Here is a 25,205-nt window from a genome sequence, read left to right as displayed (position 1 = left end):
TACAAAGTTCTAATTTTGAGGTAATCTAGTCAACATATTCTTTTGTGCCAATTGAACAGACACTCACATTTTAGGAGGCTTGGACTGCAAGCTTCACAGAAGAATATTGAGGGACAACAAAGCATAGGAAGGAACAAGCTAGTGAATATCTACCTCAAACAATCATTACAAAAGGAATTTAGGCATTGGAAGTTATAGAAGCAATAGTAGGGAGAAACCACTGGGTTGGTGTAATAACCCCAATAGGTTATAACTTCTTCAAACACCAAAAATCTTTATACTTCAGTTGTTTGACATCTCCTCAAACACTTTGCAAGCAAGCTCTGATACCACTGTAATGACCCCAACAGGTTATAACTTCTTCAAACACCAAAAATCTTTATACTTCAGTTGTTTGACATTTCGTCAAACACTTTGCAAGCAAGCTCTGATACCACTGTAATAACCCTCCTCAAATCTGCCCTCAAAAAATGCTGATGAAAGCACAAGGAATTTCATCAAACAATTCACATGCAAGGGACGTATGACTGATATAGTATCGCAGCTAGCTTCAATGGACTTTTTCTTCAATTTGCATAAATGAGAATCTTGTGCTAGAAGACTACAATGGACTACGCAATGACCTAACATGAGTGTGCTACTAATTTTGACAATATTCAGTGTATATATATGATCTAAGCATGAGAAATGAACACCTACAGCCAACTGACATTTTTACAAACAGTTGGTATGCAAATTAACTAGCTGATAAATAATGATATTAAATTGCTTAAATGACACCAACAACTATTATCTTCTTAATTGCAATGAAAAAATACAATGCTCATGAAATATGGCCAAGACTTTGGCATTTACATGGATTACAAAATGATAATGCTGGTACAATGCACATTTACAGCTGAAAGCTTATAACACCCTAAAAAGCAATACTACCAAAAGAACCTGGTTGTAGATGGCTGTAATAATTTCCTTCAATGCTGCCCCTTCTGCTTTGCTTTTTTCGAACTGCTTTTTCGGCCTGCTTTTTCGGTTCCGCTTTTTCGGACTGTTTTTTCGTACCCGCTTTTTCAGCCTGCTTTTTCGATTCTGCTTTTTCGGACTGCTTTTTCATATCTTCTTTTTCGGATTGCTACTATGTTGAATCTCAAGACCATATCTTTCAATGGCGTCAAGATTTCCAGCTTGAAGGGATTTCGTCCTTCAAACTATTGAGACATAATCTCCAGAAAATTCTCCAATTTTTTTTTTTTGATATTTTCAAGCATGCCTAAAAGAAGCTCTTCCATTTTTTTTATAGTGTTCTCACAAGGGCTCCATCCTTTGTTTTCTCAATGTGGGATAAAACATCACTCCCTTTTATGTAACTTATGTTTCCAATGTGTTATAAAATAAAAGGGACTCTTTTAATTTAAATATTTCCCACAAACTATAGTCTATGCATTAATAAAGTTAAATATTTAAATTTAACTTTATAAAATAGCTTTATCAATGCATAACAAATCTTATTAATGATAAACAAGTCTTCTTGCCGATTTTAAACAATTACCATCGACATACCGCTGCCACTGGATGTCTGACCATATCCCAGATGACTTACTATAAATAGTAAGTATACCCAAAGTTGCCTCAAAACCCCTCAGAAAGACCTGCAACTGAAACTATCTAGGCCAAATGGCCTCTAAGTCCCTTTAATGTCCTGGTTAGCCTACGGGACCGTGGGGAAATAGGCTAACGACAACATCATGCTATGAATGCTAAAAAGGGGACATTACAGTTGGCGCCTAAAGTTGAGAGACATTCAGTATTCAAAATTGGTGTAGTTTAATATCCAGTCAACAACCAATATCCGACCAAGGTTGAGAGAAATCATTGTAAAAAAAGAGAAGTTTTGATAGCATACACTCACTGACCTGCATAAACTGCAGTGCATATATAATGAGGATTACCATACTACATAACTCATCATGAGTATTATCATCAATAGAAGATAGAGGGATTAGAAACCTATCAAGAAATTGACTATGAAGAATACTACTTGTTTTCCAGTCACAATTATTATTGCCAAAAATAGACATTAATTAAAGAAGAGGATCATTCGTCCTATGTGAGAATAATCATATGTTTAGTGATTAAAGATTCAACCATACCATGACTTGTACAAAAGGACCAACACAACTGAGCTGTTCCAATTGTATCAACAACTACATTGTACTAGTATCGGTCTTTAATGATTCACAATTTTGTCTTAAAGTTTAACCTTGTTATAAAGGATATGATCCAATGAATAAAATTGCTTTAGTGCAGAAGTCGGGAAATCTATTGTTTATTATCAGGTCTTCGTATAGATTATATTACAAGGAGTTTAATAGGGAATGATAATAAAGTACAATGGAATTGAATTACCAGCAACATCGATTATGAATTAAGATTTGAGCAATCATCTGTTATAAGTTTAGTAAAGACATACAATCAACAAGTCAGACAATCACCTAGTAATCGATCAAGAACTCACTTATTAATTTACAAGATCTATTAAGTCTCGATCAAGACTATTATGCAAAGAGATATTCAGGTGCATTTATCTAATAAGACCATTCCTTATTGCATTGTGATCAACACAATCCTTACAGATCGATGCTAATTTATGAGTCATTATCAAACCTAGCTTGAGACAAACAAACTCATTGGAATCTAAAATCAATCTTGGATGAGCAAGGCAACTTCCACTATATTGTAGCTATAACACTGTCAAGAAACACATACGAATGTTGTATTCTTATTAGAGAGATTCAAATTCACATATCAATATCAGGTTTTTAAAGGAAACAAAGCTTCTTGAAAAATAAGTTTTAAGTAAATAGTTCCGAAATTCTAAGAGATCAAATTCACATACAATCACTAAAGCTGCTATATATTGCTAGTAAAATGATTTCAATTGCAATAATGAAGTTTGCAATTATTACCAACGTATACATATAAGCAAGACAAATTAATTAAGGAACTTATATGCACTTCACGTTGGAGAGTTTGAAGCAAAATAACTTATGTATCCAACCTCTCGCTATAACCTTCCCACTGCCATCAAAGTTAGTCAAGGTCATCTTGTTGTTTGCCTTCTTTAAATCAATCTGTCTAGGCCTTTGTCTCTCAGATGCAAGCCTACCTCTAGTGTGCTCCCACTTCTGTGTCAAGAATCTAACAAAGTTCAGATTCTTCTTAATAGCCCATAGAAAAGCATCTCACTCAGCATATTGGGACACCACATGATCAGTGAATGGTGCAACCTTAGTGTCAGTACTAGCCACATTAGACTCAGGTCTTAGGAAAATAGGTCAACGTGGCCTATCATACGCACCTGTGTGCTCCACCCTGTCATCAACTCTAGACCTGTGAGAGCTAACTGAAATGCTCTTGGTACCTCTGTTTGTGCTCCATCCTTTAGGGAGAGAAATGCACTGCAAAGTCTCAAATAGGTATTGCAGAACATCAGCAAGATGGTGCTGACCATGTGCTAGGTCTCTCAGTGTTTCCCTAACCTCCTTCTCAATATTATAACTATAGCAAGATCCCTGTAACCTGTACCACCAAAACCTCCAGAACCACGAGAATCACCAGCACCCCTGTCACCTATGGTGCCAAACTGTATCTTTGGTTCTTCCTCACCTAGTGGTGAAGTCCTCCTGTGGGTATAATGCATGCCAGGTATAAACCGCTGTGCAATAATGAACCCAGTTCCTTGTAGCCTGGCAGGAAATTGCTCTGATACCACTGTAAGGAGCCCTGCTGGCTCACTCAATAACTAAGCCAAAGAAATATATTTTTTTGTTATTGGAGTTTTGCAAATTTTTGGTTTTGAAATATATATGCCTTTTTTGTATTTTTTTGGGAAAAACAAATACAATAAATAAAGATACTATGAATTGCCATTAAAATGATTTCAAATGCAATAATAAAGTTTGCAATTATTACCAACGTATACATATAAGCAAGCCAAATTAATTAAGGATTGTGTATGCACTTGGCATTGGAGTGTTTGCAGCAGAAATAGATAAAAGACTCCACGCCAAAAATCAGAAGTTGCAGCCTTACAAAGGACGCTGTCGGCAGAGGCAAAACACTGCTATAAAATCCCCAATATATGTCTCTTGATATCACACCCAAATTCAATAACAATAAATGCTGCTTCAGTAGAATGAATCACAGCCAATGTAGATGCCTCCCATTGGCATTAATTGCAAATATCTGCAGAAATCTTGATTGCCCAGTCTTATTCTTTCCTCTAAACAAAATGCAGCAGCAGAGTAAAGCATTTGGTATACCTCAACACCAAATGAAACAATTAAAATTGCAGATTGAAAGCTCAGAAGATGGCATGATTCACTGGTATACAGACCAACTCAAAGTGCAATGGAGGAATTTTCAGACTTACTCAGAACCACGCCCAAACCTTGGAGAGAAAACTCAATTAAAATTAAATGCACTCATGGAATGAATTGACTTGTTGCATGAAGTCTTTTTATAACATTGACACACCCAAATCTTCCTTAATGCACTAAAAGCCATTTGGCTTCTTGGCTAAACTTTTCGCTAATGATTCTTCAACTTCACACCATTAAATCAGAATGAAGACTTATAAGTTATTCATAAAGTATAACTTAATAAATAACTTACAATATGCAATTCAACAATGAAGCCCAATCAATCACTGAAGAAGCCAAGTCTCATGGTGCCATAATTGCATTGCTAAAAATAAAAATTTGGCATATTTGACTTACTCTAAATAAAAAGCCACTGTTGAGATTGTTGACTTGGTGGTCAACACCTCCTTTGGGATTCATGCCGTGGATCGGGGTAAATCTGGTATATTTATGGGGCATTAACAGTTCAATCTTTTGGTGCAATGACAAATGCTTCCAATAAGTGGTATCAGAGTATTGGGTCACAAGTCTGAATCTCCCTTCAGCGGATACTAATGGCTTGGTGCTAAGAGGGAGATCGTTGACTTGGTGGTCGGTACCTCCTTGGAAATTCGTGTCGCGGATTGGGGTAAATCTGGCATTTGTATCGGGCATAACCAATTTAATTTTGGTGTAACTGCAAATGCTTCCAACAGTCACAACACTGAGACCCTCAAAACACAGTGTCAGCTCACATGGGTTGCAATCATGAACTGACATTGCCAAGCTACTAGAACATGCTAAATTGGGAACATTACAAAAAAGGCTTGACTTAAACCATTTTTACCATGGGTGACAAAAATGGGGCAACATGGATGAAAGATGAGTATCCCCAACCTCAAGATGTAAACTTGCGAGTAGGAGATAAGGTAGAATCATCTGAGACAATATCATTAGTATCCACTATGAAGTAAGCATGAGGAGGATTAGTGGCTAAGCTAGGAGAGCTTCCCTCAAAGTGAATATTCCTCTCAATAAGAAGCTCATGTGTCTCTAGATCTAAGAGTTGATATCCTTTGGTATTATTAGGATACCTAAATTAGATGGAATGTCTATTATGTGGTTCTGAAGCCTTGCGTTTCTCTTGTGGAATGCATGCCCAAGCTGAACCAGGTTTTGGATAAAGAAGCCAGAAACATCTCTTATCTCTGAATTCCTTCTTATGATAAATTATATTAGATCAAATATAGTATGCCAATGAAAATTACAAGATATATAAAAAAAACTCCCTTAGTGGGATCATAACCTTATTTCTTTATCAAAAATGTAGACTGTGACAATATAATGAAACCAGTAAACGAACAATAATTCTCATACAACTGATGTTGCTACATTGATAAGAATCTTAACCTTAACTTTTCCAGGATGGTTCTGCAGAGGATTTATAATTTATTTTTGTTCTGGAAGACAAGATTCTGAACTTAAATTGTCTTGAAAACCCATGAAAGAGATTCTTCATTCTGGAAATTCAATTAAATTTCAACAATATTTGACATATCTAGCAGCTGTTTTATGTTACTATTAGTTTTCATTGTTTGTTTTTAAAACGGACTTGCTTCCATATAAATGTAGGAAGTCTTTTAGGACTTGGATGTAGTCTGAATTAAGGCTTTTACTATTCCCATGTCATATATGCAAACCCACTATATGTTGGACATAAATATAATTTCTCTTTTGTATTGAGCTTTTTAGACTGACATTATTAGTGGTATGATAGTTACCATATCAAATTTTAAAATGTTAAAAAGCATTTCAGACAAAAGTCAAGCCGTGTAGCATGTGTTACCAAACCACTAGTCACTTTGCAGATTTACAACTTAATGTTAGAAGCAGTTAGGACTACAGCGATTTTGCAGAAACTTCTTAAGTGACAATATATTATAACCTATCAGCCGCTGTTTTGCATTATTAGCTGATCTTTGGAAGACTAATATTTCTTGTCCTTGCCTATATTTTGTCGACTATAATCCTAGTATTTGTTGAATATTCAAAAAGAACTTGTGATATGTTGAATTTTTATTTAATGTGTTGAATATTTTATTATTTTGTTAAGTTATATTAGTACTAGTGCACGTATGATGCATGCATTCTTTCCTTGTTGTAGACACCTCTGTAGATTTCACAGTTTTTATGACATCAAATGAATGGCAGGTACACTCTTTCATCATGGGCTGAATTTGAGATTGGCCAGTCATCTGTGTACTGGAGAACTGAGAATGGATTGCCACCCATGGCTGTATGTCAACTTTAGTTTGTGAAGTGTTCATATATTGGCTTCTTCTTTACTTATTTATATATTTCTGGTAACAATTTCATACCTTTTCATGACAGGGTGAGAAACTTACAGTCTATTACAATCCTGCTTCAAGCAAACTAGCTCCAAACCCAGAGTACGGAATTGCATTTAATGGTATGATAGTTGATGTATATTAAATACTAAGGACATACATGTGTTTAATATGGACATTAGACATTTGATTGGTTGTGAAATAGTGGAAGATTGTTTTCATATAATACTAAGCATCAACATTATGTACTAGAACTGCATGATAAATACTTGATGTTTGAAGTGCAGGGGGATTCAATCAGCCAATCATGTGTGGTGGTGAACCAAGGGCAATGAGCAGAAGAGATCGAGGGAAGGTGTCTGATCCTTTCTACATGATAAAGATTCTTGTACCAAAGCATGGTTAGTGATCATGGGGAAATTGAAGCTTGGATTGTTAGTAGAGTTGCATGGTCCCTATTAAAACGAATCATTATTCATCTTACTTTTTTTACTTGTGAAGATAATTATTGATGAATTTGCATTGTCTTCAGCTTTAACATTGATTTTTTCATTCACTGATGGAACAAATTGGGATGGTCCATACAAATTACGGTTTGAAATTCCTGCAAAATGGCGCAACAAGCCAATCAGCTTCTTTAATGAGGTAGTCATCACATTACTTAGTATTCAACAAAGTACTTTTTAGACCATGAGAGGATACTTTTTCATATAGTATTTCAGGAATTTACCCAAGATAATATTCCTATTTGATATGGACTTTGAATCCAAACACACTTCCTTTTTAACAAAAAAATGACATATTTCTGTTACAGAATTGCATTTTACAATTACCTCGTACCAATATCTTATGTGCACAAAAAATGAGGTAGAATTATGATGAGTAATCGTAACGCTGAGTCACAAAGTCCTAAATATTATTGGTAGCTTCCAGAAAACATTAGATTTTCATTCATATGTTTTGCACCTTGTAGAAGTTGTTAATTCTGTAACTTCAAATCATGCTGGTCTGATGGTACAGATGGTACAGATCTGAGTATGAATTCAATGACCTACTAATGATAGCCTATATGAATATTTGTCTTGTCCTAGTTGAAATCGCTCTCTCCCTTGGGTAAATTTGATAAGTCTAAACTTAGTCGTATTAGTTAGGTTAAACACTAACTAAAGGTCTTGTCCTTTGGCCGCCGATTTCAAGGAAACTAATTAGGGTCGACCTAGATAGGGACATCTCTTTTGTAGAGACATGCCCTTTGGTTGCATATTTATATAGGGTGGGGTTGTAGTTAAAGGACACGCAAAAGAATATAAAGTCTGCTCCTTTAAGCAAGTTTGCCCTATTCGAACACTTGCAGATATAAAAGATTTCAGAATAATAAATATATTATTGACATTTCTTCTCTCAAGTTTGTAACAAGGAAGCTTATCTTCAGCAAGCATAGGAGAAGGTTTTATCTCAGATTAATCACATAGAATTTGCAGAAACGTTACATGGTATCAGAGCTTTGGTAGTCGAACTTAGGCTCTGCTAATTAAACAATCAGATTTAATACATCTGGCATCATTCTTCTATGTTCAATGGCATACACAATCAGACCCAAGGACAGGTTTGATGGGAAAGAACACTTCGATTGTTGGAAATTCAGAATCATAATGATTCATGAAGAAAATGATATAAAACAGTTTGTTGATTCAGCATCCAAACAGCCTGCTGTTGAATATGATAAAACTATTTGGAGTAAAGGAAATAGGAAAGCCATATAGATCATATTAGATGGAGTGAAAAATGAAATAGTATCCATGCTAAAGAAACATCAAACAACATTTAATATGATGAATGCATTATTAAATGCATATGAGGTCAACAATGCAACTAGAGTCCTCACACTAAAAAGGCAACTAAATCATATATAGATAAAGAAGGGGGAATTGATGAATTCTTACTTCCTAAGGGTTGCTAGCCTAAGAGATGAACTTGCAAGTATAGGGACCATAATTGATGACAAGGAACTAACACTGATGGCTATAGATGGGTTACTAGATTCATGGAAACGTTCACACAAGGAGCAAGTGCTAGAGACAATCTTCTTGACTTCAATAGACTTAAGGGAGATTGTCTTCAGGAAGAATCTAGAAAACTTAAGAAAGGGGGAAGTTGAAAACTGAAGGTGAAGAACTTAATGTTCTCAACATAAATTCCTAAAAAGGTAAGAAGAAACACTTTAGGAAGAAAAAGGGTTATCAAAAGAATGACAAACCTAAGAAAGATTTATCCAAAATAAAATGCTTCAAATGCGAAAAATTTGGACACTATATATCTAATTGCCGTGAGAATTCTAAGCAACAAGTAAACTGTACAAACATTACTAGGAAAGAAGATAACTATGATCTTGAGAATCGTGTATTGTATTCGACACTATCAAATGAAGTCTCAAGTAAGGCATCGGTGATTGATAGTGGACCATCTCGACATATTACAGGATACAAAGAAGCACTAGACTCTATATCAGAAAAAGTTGATGGTGAAGTCACCATTGGTGATAATTCAACACATTTCGTCAAAGGAATTGGAAATTGCACCCTAAAACTAAAGTCGGGTAGTGTTCTATATCTCAAAGGAGTACTCTATGTACTAGGAATAAAAAGGAACCTAATCTCAGTTACAACACTTGAAGATGATGGACATAATGTTGCATTCATAGATGGTAAAGTATTGACCTGGTCTAAGAACTCTTCATTTAAGAAATCAAAGTTGATTGGTCAAAGAAAGGGATACTTTTATGAATTAAATACAGAACCTAGTCGACCTATTCAAGCCTTAATTCATGAAGCTTCTGATATAAACGAAATATGGCGTAGAAGGTTAGGTCATCTAAATTTCAAAACCTTATCAACTATGGAAAAGATGGTAACTGGTTTACCTAAGTTGAATAAAGATTATTGAAGCATATGCAAAGGATGTGCTCTAGGTAAGAACACCAAAAGTCCATTTCATGGTAGCACTAGAAAAACTAACAATGTTTTGGAATTAATCCGCTCATATTTATGTGGACCTATGTCTGTTCCTTCTCTTGGAGGATTTTGGTACTATATACTTTTTATAGATGAATTCTCTAAGAAAACTTGGATTTACTTCTTAAGAATCAGAAGAAATCCTTAGGAGATTTAAAGAATTCAAAACTTTAACTGAAAACTTATCAGGACACAAAATTAAAACTCTTAGGACTGATAATGGAGGGGAATACACTTCAGACTTGTTTAAAGAGTTTTGTAAAGAAACAAGAATTAAGAGAGAGTATACGGTTCCTTATAACCCACAACAAAATGGGGTAGCAAAAAGGAAAAATAGAACAATTATAGAAGCAACAAGAGCTATGATATTTGATCAAAATTTAGAATATTATCTTTGGGTGGAAGCCTCTTGTGCTACTGTCTATATTCAAAACAAGAGTCCTCACTCTTACCTTAAAGATAAAACTCCTGAAGAAGTTTTTACTAAGGTTAAACCCAATATAAGTCATCTTAGGATTTTTGGGTGCCCTGTATATATACATGTTCCTAAAGAAAAAAGAACCAAGTTAGAATTCTCCTGGAGGAAAGGTATTTTTGTCAGGTATAGTGAAACATCTAAAGCATATAGGATTTTCATACCTGGTTAGAAAAACATTGAACTTAGTAGGGATGTAATATTTGAAAAAGATTTAGCATTCAAAAGAGCCCTAAATTTTGAAGATCCCTCTCCCTTACTTAGTTTTGAAGAAAATACAGAATCTGAGTTTCAGAGGGAGAACATTGAAGAAATTGAAAATGAAATTCAAGATATTAATTTTGAGGAAACTCCAAATCCAAAGAAAAGATCACTTTGGGCCATTAAGACAGTAGAGGAAGCACAAGAGTTTGCTGCATCATCTGGTACCTTCAAAGAAAGCAAAAGATCCAAAAGGTTTTTTAGTTATGCAGCAAATATGAGTGATTTATCTAAATCAAAACCAACCAATGTTTCAGATGCTATTAAACATACAACTTGGAAGAATGCCATGATGGAAGAATACGAATCCATTATGAAGAATGATGTTTGGGAAATTGTTCCAAGACTTGAAGGAAAATCCGTTGTTTCTCGTAAGTGGATATTTAAAATCAAGCATGTTGCAGACGGTAGCATTGAAAAATATAAAGCCAGATCCGAAGCCAGGGGATTCTCTCAGAAAGAGGGGATTGATTATGAAGAAACCTTTGCTCCTATTGCCAGATACACCTTTGTAAGAGTAGTCCTAACTATTGTAGCACCGAAGGGATGGAAAGCACATCAAATGGATGTAAAAACAACATTTCTGAATGGAAAGATTACAAAAGAGGTATATTTGGAGCAACTTGAGGGATTTGAAACTCATAACCTTAAAGATTTTGTTTGCCGGCGCAAGAAAGCTCTCTATGGACTTAAATAGGCTCCAAGGGCGTGGTATGAAAGAATTGATAAGTATCTCACCGGCTTAGGATTCTCCAAGAATGAAGCTGATCCAAATCTATATTATAAAAGGGCTAAAGATGATATGGTAATTTTGATACTTTATGTTGATGATTTACTAATAACAAGTGATGATCATCTCATAGATCAATGCAAGAAATATCTAATCAGAGAATTTGAGATGAAAGATTTGGGACTCCTTCATTACTTCCTAGGATTGGAAGTATGGTAGAATTCTGACAACATCATACTTAATCAAGGAAAGTATACATTAGATATTTTGAAGAGATTTGGAATGTAGAACTGCAGGTCTATGTCTTCTCCAATGGAGACTAATCTACATAAACTTAAGGAAGCAGCAACAGAATCACCTTCCATATATTCTACTCTCTAGAGACAGATGATTGGGTCCCTTATGTACTCGGTAAATACAAGACCTGATATTTTCTATGTCATTAACGCCTTAAGTCAGTTTATGTGTGAGCCAAAGGAGATTCACCTAGTTGTAGTCAAACACATTATGAGATACTTAAAAGGCACTCTTAACTTTGGGCTCAAATATGAGAAAGTTGACTTGGATTTGCATGGATTCACAGACTTAGATTGGGGTGAAAGTGTTAAGGATAAAAAAAGTATTTTCAGGATGTTTCAGTCTAGGATCAACAATGATATCATGGTGATACATCCCAAATTTTGTCCTAATTTTAAATTTATTCATAGCCGTTAGATTGAACGGATTTTTCTTTCATAATCATGTGAAGTAGGTAGTTATTTATATCCGTTGTATTCATGATGTTAACTGTTTAATGAAGATGGTTGTTACTCATTATTTGTCATGTGATGTTTAGTAGTTGCTTGATTTTGGAATTATGGTTAATAATCAAACTCTTTATCTATATTAAATGATATTATGAAAATTATTATGGAACTTGTTACTATCGTGGAAATATTGCACGGGTGATTGCAAGAGAAGATGAAGGGGAGAAGCATTGCTAAACGGGATCAATGGAATGAGATACTAGCTTAGTCCAATTATCAGGTTGATAGGTATGACCTTAAATTGCCTTGGTCAGGACCTAGCGACTTGATCTTCAGGATACAATTGAAGGACCTGCATGAGCTATTAAATAAACAATTTAAAACATAAATTAATTTAATTAAAAATAATACGTACCTCAAAGGTTTTTGATTTTTCTTTTCTCCACATCATTATAATATATACCTATGTACGTACACATAGATATAAGAATAAAGTGACACCATAATATTATTTTCTCTATAATAATATGATGCCACCTCATAAGTATATCTATGTGCATATAGATAGATATAAACCATAATTATTTTCGATTTATAACCTTCAAATCTTTTTCCATCTTTTTATTCATTTTCTTTCTAGAAACCAAATGAACACTTGGCATATTTATTTGGCGTCCAACAGCCAAGACACTTCTTTAAAAAGTTACGGTTTCTTGGAAGCCAAAGAGACATAATCTCTTTATATTATGAAGTCGAGAGAGGCGGAAGACATTCATTTTTCCATCACTCGACTTCCTTGTTCAAGCACCCGACTTCCTTGTTCAAGCACCCAACTCCCTTGTTTATCACCCGACTTCTTTATATTATCCGACCGAGTTTATCATAGCATCTGATATCTCTGCAGTTATCATTTATTAACCATTGCATTGTTTCCCTTCCACGATTCCTGGTTATACTAATGTTCTGCTGAAATTGTGAGCAATATTCATACTAGATTTTAGCGTTCAAGATCTTTTCTGAGGCGGGTTGTTGAGCATCTAGCAAGATTCCATTCTTTCTTTCAGATTATACCAAGTTATGTGGTTAACCAAAAATCCAAACTATGATTTCTTTATTAGTTGTTACAGGATTCCGATTTATATAGCAATAAGCTATAGTTTATATCATGATAGCTTATATCTTGCTTAATATCATAGGTTAGACCTTCTCTAAGTTAGAGTTGTTTATGGCAAATAAAAGCCAAGTAACCATGTTATGAAATCATGATTTATTTATGCCACTGGAAAACAAAATCAAATGATATTTTTCTACAAGTCTTAAGAACACATTCTTCAAATCACAGATTGTGATAAGCTGGAAACATATAGTATTCATAAATCAATTGAGAATCAATGGACAAAGCCGATTGCTCTGAGATTCGAGCACCTAGGACTCATCGGCTGTATAGCCATGGAAAAGGTGAAGAGGTGAGATGGAATCTGCAATGACATGGAAATAAAGTCAGATATGATACAATAAAACTAAATTAATTTCATTTAATAGCGCATAAGATCTATTAGATTTCCACAATCCATGAGAATGAGATATGCTTTCTGGATTTGATTGTGTAGATGTAAGGACCCTTACTATAAAGGCCACTGAAACCCTCAGAATGAACTAGGAATTTTATCAAACACTTGGCATGTAATTTACGATAACAATAACAATATTTAAAATATGACAATTTTCAGGTTTGTATGTGAATACTAACATGGATTGAGGACAGCATATAAACCATTATATCTAATCCTAGCAATGCATGCAATCTGATTGTAAGGACTGTGTACATCAATGACTGAATATGAGATCTTAGTAGACTGTCACAACCAAGTAATTCAGTTTACATCATATCAACCTTTGTGCATAAGACAATACAATGCTTTGAAAGAATATCACTGTTCAGATTTGGAATGGTAGATGACTGGTTTACAATATCTGATTTTTAATGGACTGTCACAGCTATGCAATGGCAGATCATAAATGATAATGACTGATTATAAAGACTGTTTTCTGAATTGATATGGACCATTACAATGAACCTAGGACAATAACAAAACCTTACAATGCATCAATCCAATTACAATGATGACTGATTATAACGCATTCTGGACTGATTCACCAGTAACTGTATATATATATGCAATTCTGTGCAATTTTTGGCAACAAAACTCAATCACGAAGCAATGTATAAAAACCTGGAGACGTGCCTTAATTGCTGATGAAAGCTGATGAAGAAGACTCCTCAAATCTGTCCAAACTGCCCTCCAACTGTGACAAATCTGCAACCCTGTGCTGGCTGTACCAGGTAGCTGAGAGACTGCGATTTTAATGTCTGAATTTTTTGTATTTTTTTCTGCTGACGAAAATGCCCTAAACAGGGACGCCTAGGGTTGTTTGATGATCTCCCAAAGGCATAAAATTAATCTCTGAACTGTTTGTGAGATACGAACAAATTTGTGACCCGTGCCCTAGTTCAGCCCTGTTATGTTCGGCCCTGCTATAAAATAATCTACTTGGTAATGGGTGCCGAATTTGGTATGATCTGAAACGCCTAGGGTTAATATATAACCCCTCCAATGCATAAAATCGAACTCCAAAGGGATAGGAAGATATGAGCAAAAATGTGTGTCGCAGGCCCAGATATGGACTTCACAGAAAAATGCTGAATTGCTTCCAAACCCTTGTCACATGCTTCACCAATGCTAGGGCAAATCTGGAACCCTTATTCCAATCAAAATAAACCCTTCAAACAATTTCTCAACGAAGTTCAAATGAGATGGCTGAATACCAACTCCTCAACTGCAACAATTCAGGTGATATTTCACACCCTCAAAGTCGCCAATCCAAGGGAGTGATTCGTTCCCAAAGATCGAATAATTTGCAGACCCAAGAGGCTACAAATTGCTCCACAATGAAGAAGTAGAAGAAATCTCAAATCCCAGCATGTCCAAATGAGAGGCCCAGCCCTCTATTTATTTACTTTTCTAAGAAGTTACTAGAACTTCTAGAAACATCCTTTATAAACTCTCATTATAATGCACTTTTTATAATAAAGTAACTTTAAAAAATAAAAAGTGCAACTCAACTTAAAATTATAACATGTAGGCCCCAATAACACATAATAATGAAATAAAACCTCTTAATACTTCTTCAAAAGCATAATATGACCATCTGATCCGCAACATTGACTCTCTCTCCACACCATTTGCCTACGAGAGTCTGGGATAGGCAAATCCATGTTTAATGCCATGTCGAACTAAAGAGGGGACATTACAGTAGAGTTTTTTATCATCAACGTTTCGGATCATACTACATTTTAAACACCTGATGATGGATCATGTAGTATGATCCGAAACGTTGATGATAAAAAACTCTACACAATCAAATCCAGAAAGCATATCTCATTAATAGCTCATGCTTGTCCATATTATTGTTCCCCCTGTTGTCAAGTCGAGTGGTGGTAATCGAGTTAGTGAACCCATTAGAAAACCTTGGCCAAGGTTGTTTTAAGGCATGTTTGCCATCTATGATCACTTGATGTCAATAGAGCCAGTTATTCAAACATGTCCGTCCATAACTGTGTGGACATTTTAAACACCAGAATGCTCAAGTGGCTGGACTAAAAGTATCTCAAGTTTGATCTCGGGGTAGGGAGGGCCTTTCTATTCAATAGATTGTGTAGGGATAAATATGGTTTGAGGTTGGGGGGTTAAGCCTAAGTCAATGCTTCTTCTCTTACTGAAAGCCGAGGCTTGCACAACCAACTAAAGACTCATCGGATATTTTCTTGTATGTTCTTCTTTTTCATGTTAAGCATTTACTTTACTTATATGTATGGAAAAATAATAAAACGTTATTTCAGTTATTACAGTTGATCATCGTTATAGTTATTTCAGTTAATCATTATCATAGTTGATCATTGTTACAATTATTTCAGATTTATAGTTATTACAGTTGATCATTGATATAATTAACTTAATTGTTATTTCAGTTATTACAATTGATCATTGTTTTAGTTGATCTTTGATAAAGTTATTTCAGTTGAGCTTTGTTATTTTAGTTAATTGTTGGTAGTTAAAAGCAGTTAATATCCCATGAAAAGGAATTCAGTTTATTTGTTCAATAATCTATTCAGGAAAACTCCTTCTAGATCGCCTTTATTTTGGTATGAAAATCCGTTTGTTACACATGGATATGCAGAAAACAGTCATCAATAGCACAAAGTTCCACAGAAACTGAATACATTGTAGCAGTAATGGCCTCTCAGGAAGCAGTTTGGCTTTGAAAGTTACTTGTGGGATTATTTGTCAAGCCATGAGTCCTAAGATTATTCATTGTGATTATTAGAGTTCCATCGAGCTTTCTGTGAATCCAATTTTTCATGATAGGTCCAAGCATATTGAAATTCCTTACCATTATATTAGAGATATGGTAGAAAGGAATACTGTAAAATTAGAATACATTTGTTTTGCAAATTAGACAGCTGATATTCTTACCAAACCTCTCTCTTGATTGAAGATAGATCGCTTCAGGAAAAGACTTGGTATGGTTGAATTATGAAACATTTTATATTCTTCAAATTATTAATAATAATTTTATTGTCAGGCTATTGACTGTTATGGGCTTCACCATTTGTATTCATTATTTAAGAGGTGACGATCTTTGAGATAATGAACACTTGTATAAAAGACATTATGAGAGATGACGATCTCTTAGATAATGTGCTGAATAGTAGAGAACTACTGTCAGGTCTAGATGAGTTCAAGATCATTGTGATGTAGACATTTCTATGCCTATAAGTCACAACTTGGATACAGGAAGAATTTTATTATTCTCTAGAGTTTATCCTGTGAATTGGTAGATCTTAACTCAGGATCATATTTGTAATATAGGCTTGTCAGTACCTATGAGTCACAACTTGGATAAAGGAAGAGTTTTCCAGATTTTATCTTGTTGTAATGTCCCCTCTAGACCTATAAATCTTTCTTCTATATTCTCTTGATCCTCCCCTGAATTCCCTAATAACTGTCACTTGTTATTGACTAAGTTGTTCTTCTATTCCCAAATCTATTGGGATCACTTATGATTATTATATAATAAACGTGGCTAAGATATTCAAGTTCACTCCAATATATGCATCTATAACATTTCTCAAATGTATAAGAGAATGTAATATTTGTGAAAGTATAAATCAATGTGGATTAGTGTGCTTCTATAATCTATCTTGATGGTTATGAATGCTCTAATCCTGATTTATATGGAATGGTCTGAGTCTCTGGATTTTTTTTCTGAACTATCTTCTTACACTCCACGTCACTTCCTGCAGTCCTTCTCTTTGTATGCCTTTCCTCTACTTGTGAGTTCTTAATGAAAAGGGATCAGATGCTTGGTAGTAATTAGTGCTTTTTACATCTCCAACGAAAATCGGAATTGTTCCCTTTAGTGCTGGCGGAAGCTATATGATTTCTTATACTGATTGGCAGTGTTTGCTCTTATCTGAATATGGTCCAAACTGTTACTGTGTGTTTGATGATTGTAACTTCTAATTCAGACTTTTTCCCTCCGCTTCCTGACAACTCAATATCAGAAAGATCCCTAAGACTAAACTTTTCTTTGATACCATGTGATTGTAAATCAAACTTATGATTACACTGTCATGATAATGGCTATTGCAGATTTGAGGAAGACCGATTTATATTTATTTGCTTCAGGTGATAATTAAATCAGACTGGTCTGAAATTTCCAATCTGTAGAGAGATGCATTTTTCGATTTTCCATCCATGTCTCTTGCTTTTGGTGTATATTTATAATGTTTCTAATCGATACATCATGAGCAGACATGTCCACTCATGTTGTGTCTTCTCACAAAGAGACACGAAGGCACTTAGTTCATCCTAACTAACCCGATAGTAATTGGAGGTGATTAAGTAATAAACAAAATCCATATATAAGTCCTTCAATCTGGATATATTATGGGGAATCATTTGCTCGATTCAATATATAATATATATTGATAATATATCTGATCAATGCTTGATCGATATTGTGCAATAGATCATTTGCTTGATCACCAATGGATTCTCAGACTTTATTCTAAGACTTGTATTCGAATCATGAGTTTGGCTATGAAATAATTACATTGTAATATTATCATATTTATTTATTTATCTTATATTATTTTATACTTTATTATTTGTCAATTTATAATATAATATTGTATTACTTTAGACATTATCATTATTGTATGCTAATTTTGTTTTAGCAACATATTATTAATAGTTGGTCAAAATATATATATTTGATTTGTTATTTAGTTATTAAGATATAAATATTATTGTTGCACTAATAATATATTATTATATTATATTATACCATCTTCTTACTATTTATTAATCATTTAGATATTGTATTTATTATTTAAATATTGTGTCATTTAATTAATTTGACCTTTAAGATTGGGGACATCACACCTGTATATTGCATTCCATGCAATATCATATCATTATCACTAGTGTAAGTCATATCATAGGTATAATAATATGACATAGTATCATGTGTTCATGACACCACATACTTAGAAGACTCAGATAGATATAGAGTATCAATCTACGCTTGTTCATCTTAATTGATGATGCTAGATATGTTATGTCTCAGTATGATTATCAAGTTAAGAGGGAATGCTAATTTTGTAACTTCAAATCATGTTGGTCTGATGGTACAGATCGTACAGATTTGAGTATGAATTCAATGACCTACTAATGATAGGCTATATAAATATTTGTCTTGTCCTAGTTGAAATCGGCATCTCCCTTGGATAAATTTGATAAGTCTAAACTTAGTCAAATTAGTTAGGTTAAACACTAACTAAAGGTCTTGTCCTTTGGTCGCCAATTTCAAGGAAACTAATTAGGGCCGACCTAGATAGAGACATGTCCTTTGGTTGCATATTTATATAGGGTGGGGTTGTAGTTAAAGGACACACAAAAGAACATAAAGTCTGTTCCTTTAAGCAAGTCTGCCCTATTCGAACACTTGCAGATATAAAAGATTTCAGAATAATAAATATATTATTGACATTTCTTCTCTCAAGTCTCTAACAAGGAAGATTATCTTCAGCAAGCATAGGAGAAGGTTTTATCTCAGATTAATCACATAGAATTTGCAGAAATTTTACAGAAGTAAAATATTATATGTTCTATTGATATACCCTATACTTCAGGTTCTTAGTATTAGTGCTGCAAGACTTGTACTTGGAAAAAATTAGTTAGGTTGTTTTTTGGCTCAAACTTGGACTCAACATAAACTTAGCATGGATTTTTCAAATTTAGCTCAAAACCATGACATGTAGACATTTTTAAGAAACAAATGTATTTCGATGCTCTCCATCTTAAAACAAGTTTAATTGCCTAGACTAATGAGTTTGGCAAGTCTCCTTTGGGCCTTCTTGGACCTGAATTGCAGAGATTCACCATCCTAAGTTATGTTCAATGCATAATCAATTTTCCAGCATTGTTCTGATTTGTCAATTATCTATGCATTGAGGAGCATACTATGCTTTAATTCTCATCTGCTGCAAAACAGGGGTTATCTGCTGCAAAATAGGGGTTATCCGTTGCTGATGTTTGATTATCGGCTGCATTTTAAGGGCCCGGTTGTTCAGATGTGAGCATGTTACATCTAGAATCTAGAAAGGTCCCCTACTATTTGAAGGGCCCAGGGAACATAAGCAAATCCAAGCCATAGGAAATTACTGTAAGCATCTAAGACGTAGGAGATTGCTGTAAGCATCTAAGCCATAGGATATTGTGTGCTATGTCATATGTTTAATTTCAATAAATTGCCCCTGCAATTCTATGGGCGCATGGAAACCGGATTCAGGCTTGTCTTAAGAGGCAGTTTAGTTTAATTCAGGTCATAACTACAGTCTAAAAAATGAATTGTACTTGTCACAGCAAGTTGTTTGCCCCGTAGGGTAAACAAGTTCGATGCATACGAGAATAATATAAAATACAACAGAATTTAGTATGTCAGAGAACTCACAACTGCTCCTGTATGAATTCATCAAATGCTTTACAATGATAGGACAATAAGTGCTCAATAGCAATACAAGAATGCCAACCATAATAATCATGTCTGCCAAATGTAGTACATAACATATACAAGGGCCGAAGGGGTGCGAGTGCCAAGCAATGCGACCATCCCCAACTACCTTCCCCTTGACTAACTAACAAGTACTAACAAATCATAACTACCAGACAACATCATCCGCTACAAAAAGAAAGTCATCTCCAGACGACGCACAACAAAATGGGAATGAAATAACTATACAACTATACAAAAGAAGAAAATCAAGACCGAGGAGGCTGAGAGAGCGTCCCTGATGAAGAGGGTGTCGACAATGGTGTAGATGCTTTTGGTTGAGCTCTCAACTTGTACACCTGGCCTGTTCTCAGCTTGAGGTCACACTCAGCTAACATTTTCCGCTCCATAGCTTTTTTCACCATAAAATTTGCCTCGAGAACCTAATCCTTCTTGTCAGTTACCTCTAAAGTATGTGGTCATAGGGAAATCAGATATTTGGAAAGCATTTATTATGAGAACAAAAGATTCAAAGATGAATTAAAACCCTTATAAACCCTAAATATTGTGCATATAATGGATTTTGAGGAATTTGAAGAGCTTGAACAGATAAACATTGTGCTAAGTAGGATACATTATCAGTTCTTTTGGCAAGGAGATCAGCCTGTCAAATTAGTAGGGAACTTATCTATTTAGTCACTAGATTGGACAATGATGGAATTATTCCCACAACGACCAAGCTCGTGTAGAAGGGATTGGAAAAGAACATTGGATCTAAATGGAATAAACAAGCAATGACCATCACAAACTTTAAACATGATGTGAGGTTGATTTCTAAGATTTTAGGTTATAAGATGCATTATAGCTGTAGACACAACTCAATATCAGCTCATGTAATTCATACAACTTACAATATGGTGGTTGAGCATGAGCATTTTAACATATGTGAAATCCCAAGGCAGGAGTTGTTAGAGAACAGCTGGTGTAATTCATACAACTTGCAAGATGCTGGTTGAGCATGAGCATTTTAATATATGTGAAATCCTAAGGCAGCATTCATTAGAGAACATATGGAGGATTAAACATGACAAGTCTCAAGTCTTTAGATTTGAATCTTTGATACTATTGCTTTTTCACATAATTCTCAAGTTTCCTAATATGAATCCTCATGCATGGAGGGAGGATATTCTGTATAACCCTCAACTGGTTATAACTTTGACAAGCACCAAATTCTTTTATAATTCATTTGTTTGACATTTCTTGAAACATTTTGCAATCAAGCTTTGATACTACTGTAGTAACTCGGACTTAAGCAACTCCAATTCTCATCAATTTTTCTCACAAATCAGATGTTTGGCATTTTGTCAAACGCTTGACAAACTAACTCACCAGCAATGTATAGGAAATGCAAATATATTTTAATTAGCTTTGATGCAGCCAAATGTAAACTCTGCTTGTGTTTAATTCTTTCTTTTTGAAAGTTGGATAATAGCCACGATAGGGGAGGAAAGAACCAATGCCAAACAATTCTTATTTCTACCAATCTATTAATTAAAATATGAAATACAGTTCTCAAATGAATTTATTCTAAATACAAATTACATATAAGAACCTGGAACTATGCAAAGACAGATTTGCCTTGACATTCATGGCTGCTAACTGATTGCGGCTCCCTAGGAATTAATCCAAATCACCCTCATACCAAATGTAGGCCTGAAACAATGAATTTGCAGGCCCCTCCTTGCAAACACTGACCACTGTAGCCAATTCCAGTCCCAAACAATGAAAACACAGGCTCTGAAATAATATCACAGTGCATAGGAAACTGATCACAGGTCACTATAAATGCAAAAGCGCTGCCTCAGAATGTACGACAACCCCTAGATAGAAACACAGATGTCTCCAGCCTTAAATGCAATTGTAATTAAATCCATGCAGCTTCAAGATTCTCTCAGAAACTATTAAACTCCAACATGAATTAATTTCTCAGATACAGTATGAACAGAAGAGAAGTATTGTGCAAGTCACTATACCACAGCAGTGATTGCAATCCCAAATCTCAGACAATTTCAGACTTCAAACCCTCAGAAAATATCAAAAGCTAATATAATATTCAATTGGATAGAGTCTGCTGTCAACAGCTTAGATCAGACTTCCGAGGCCTGTATTGACATTCTCAATGCTTCCTATTGTACTAGTGTTACACGGACCTGCTGCGCCTGTTGTGCTACCTGTGGTCTGTCTGTGGTTTCTCTATGTGAGGTCGGGCCTCTTATCTCCTCTCTTTTGCAGTGAGAATGTGCAGCAATGACACTTCCAACCCACATTATGAGTCGGCTTTCAACACCACCTCGCTGCTCTCTGATAACAGGAATAGTCACTAATAATCACCTGTTGGATTGACTTGGATACCCCTGGTTAAGACCAGAAAAATCTGTCTGATTACATTTGTAAAATAACTGACTTCTGAATGCTGTTCACCACAATGTTGAAATATTGAGAAATGCTCCACGTCTGGTTATGAATGAAGCCTCTGATGAGTGCTGGGGGTATGTCCAACTTCTCCACTATCTCAAGGGGTTTCGTCCTTAAGATAACCAGTCATATTTAAGCAACCTGTTGTATTCTATCAATATCATATATCATGGTGTCAATCCCAATGTAGCTCCATCTTTTTATAATCTCCATATGAGGGAAGACAAACAACTAGGCAATGTGGGATAAAGAGCCAATTTTGTCTTTTAGTCACTTAAGTTACTTTTGTCATAAAGTGACTTTAAATCATAAAGTAACTCTATATTTGCACTTTATAATATTAAAGTGACTTTATTATTATAAGTTACTTTATAACTTTATAATAACATTAATATATTTAAATAAATCACTTAAGTCATTTGAACTTTAATATCTCTTGAAATACTTGTCTGATTGCCATGTTGTCTGAAATAAGAATCTCTCCTCATAATTCCCCATGTGACCAAATACACTTTTTAAAAATAGAAAGGGTCTATCTTTATTACTCATGACTTACTATACATAGTAAGTATGGCAAATGGAGTCCAAATGATATTGAACAAAGGCCAAATCCATAAATCCCTGAATGCTGGAGATGAATCAATCCTCAGAAGACCCTCTAACCATCTTGATTAGTCTACAAGGATCCAATATTAGGCTAATTCCTGAAATTCTGATGTTGGCAACAAATGGGGACATTACATATTCCTACTGGAACATTGATCACAAAACACTACAGAATATAGGATAGAGAGATGATTGATAGTGATTTGTATTGATTGTTTAAAGGTTTTCAAAAAGAGATTAAACAAAGGTAAGGATACCAAGACACGTTGTTGAGAAATATATACATACCATGTGCTTTATGGTTGAGACAAACAACGCTTGCTTGGAGGAATTTGAAACAAGGGTTCAATGAACCCTTCCTCTGGGTTATGAATCCGGGCTGAAAATGAAAAGAAAACATTACAACGCCTAAGTCAACACGAACGTGCGGCTGGTATACAACCAGCTCCACATCGAAGAGTATTCAATAGCATAGATTGAGGCAATAAGCGCTTGAATTGCATCATTAAATTACAATATCAATAACATAAAACTAAGATAAAGATCATAAACAACAATGCATCTATATATATATATATATATATATATATATATATATATATATATATATATATCAATGGTACAAAATGAAGGAATGTCATCGAGCATTCAATGCTCAAAATCTCTATCTCTAGAGGAAGCTATCATCTATACATTGGTCCCTAGAAGCTGTATAGTGCAACACCTCCCAACCATTTGGAACCCTAAAGCCCACCTCGCCATGCTTGCAAAGAGAGTCACTTGACCAAATCACAAGCTGCACACACAAGTAAGGAGTGGCCAACACCCATGCCAATCAAATGCATAATCTCAGAGGACAATACAAAGGTCCAATGCAATCCACATAGATGTAGAATACAATGACACATAGAGAATACTCAACATGTGAGCCAACATCCCACACATAATTGCGATACCAAATACCACAACAGATTAAGGTGCTTGTCACTACTGCTAGGCCTAGATACGAGACTACCAACCATAGGGAGTGTCTTTTCCCACACAAGTCAATACTAATCTAGGGCTCAATTACCATCTATCACTCGCACAAGTCACTCATGACATCCAGGGATTCAATGGATTTAACTACCCACATAGGTTAATCTCTAATGTCTGGGGATCAATTACCATCTACTAACCACATGGGTTACTCATGAAATTCGGGGATTCAATGGTTTCCAATTGATTGGTGTTTATACCCAATTCATTTTATTATGTCTTCACTTTTTAAGGAACTCCTTGATGCTTTTGCTACAACCACTTCTAGGCTAGGGTCCATGTAAGGAACTACTCCTCATTCCTACTCAATGTACTTCGTCCTATGGCTCAATGTCAAAGGACAAAGTCCAAACAAGAAGCTTGTGCACCGAGGGCATAAACAAAACACTTTGTCCACTTGGTCTACTCTAAGGACGGGAAATAGGAACTTCATCCACTTGGCCTACACTAAGGATGGTGTAACCCATAGTTGTCCACTTGGTCTACACCAAGGACATAAACACAAGATGCACTATATACTTGATCTATATTAAGGACATGAAAGAACTTAAGCATCCAAAAGAAAGAAAATCAATAACTAACTCTCAAGTCAAAAGCCATAACAAACATGGTAAACTCCATTTGTCTCAAACCAAGAGTGAGGCACTCAAACCTCGACATAGAAGCATAGCTCAACTATACGCGTGGATGTAGTCTCAACACCATACTTCAACATATCACATGCAAAATCAGATCAAGCATGGGAGGTGCCATTACAAAAGACAATACAACAACAATTAAGGAAATAACAAGAGGATAAGTCAACTGCTAAAACACTCAAGGAAAGAAACTAAGTAATTCAATACCAAGCCCAATAACAAGTTGCTCGATAGGTGACATTGCTAAGAGCACAAATTCTCATGGAATCCATCAATCATCTCATTATGGCACAAGGAAGGCAACACCCTATATGTAAAAATGACTACTATCTTCAACAACTCGATCAGGACAAACATGGAAA

The 25,205-nt window shown here is 35.0% G+C and overlaps 1 protein-coding gene across 1 annotated transcript in view; it reads left to right on the top strand.

The window, feature by feature from the left end:
* Window positions 1-25,205, top strand: part of PIFI (post-illumination chlorophyll fluorescence increase) — an 88,185-nt gene that overhangs the window by 32,918 nt on the left and 30,062 nt on the right. The window contains exons 3-6 of the mRNA XM_089802197.1: window positions 6,609-6,693; window positions 6,789-6,867; window positions 7,033-7,146; window positions 7,278-7,390. Of these exons, the coding sequence (XP_089658323.1) occupies window positions 6,609-6,693; window positions 6,789-6,867; window positions 7,033-7,146; window positions 7,278-7,390 (391 nt within the window). The remainder of the gene's footprint in view (window positions 1-6,608; window positions 6,694-6,788; window positions 6,868-7,032; window positions 7,147-7,277; window positions 7,391-25,205) is intronic.

The sequence above is a fragment of the Cupressus sempervirens genome, chromosome 9, assembly GCF_028749045.1.
Source record: "Cupressus sempervirens isolate cs-2001-9-10 chromosome 9, ASM2874904v1, whole genome shotgun sequence".
Taxonomy (NCBI): Eukaryota; Viridiplantae; Streptophyta; class Pinopsida; order Cupressales; family Cupressaceae; genus Cupressus; species Cupressus sempervirens.
Note: the sequence above shows the minus strand (reverse complement) of the source record. Positions and strands in the feature narration are given on the sequence as shown.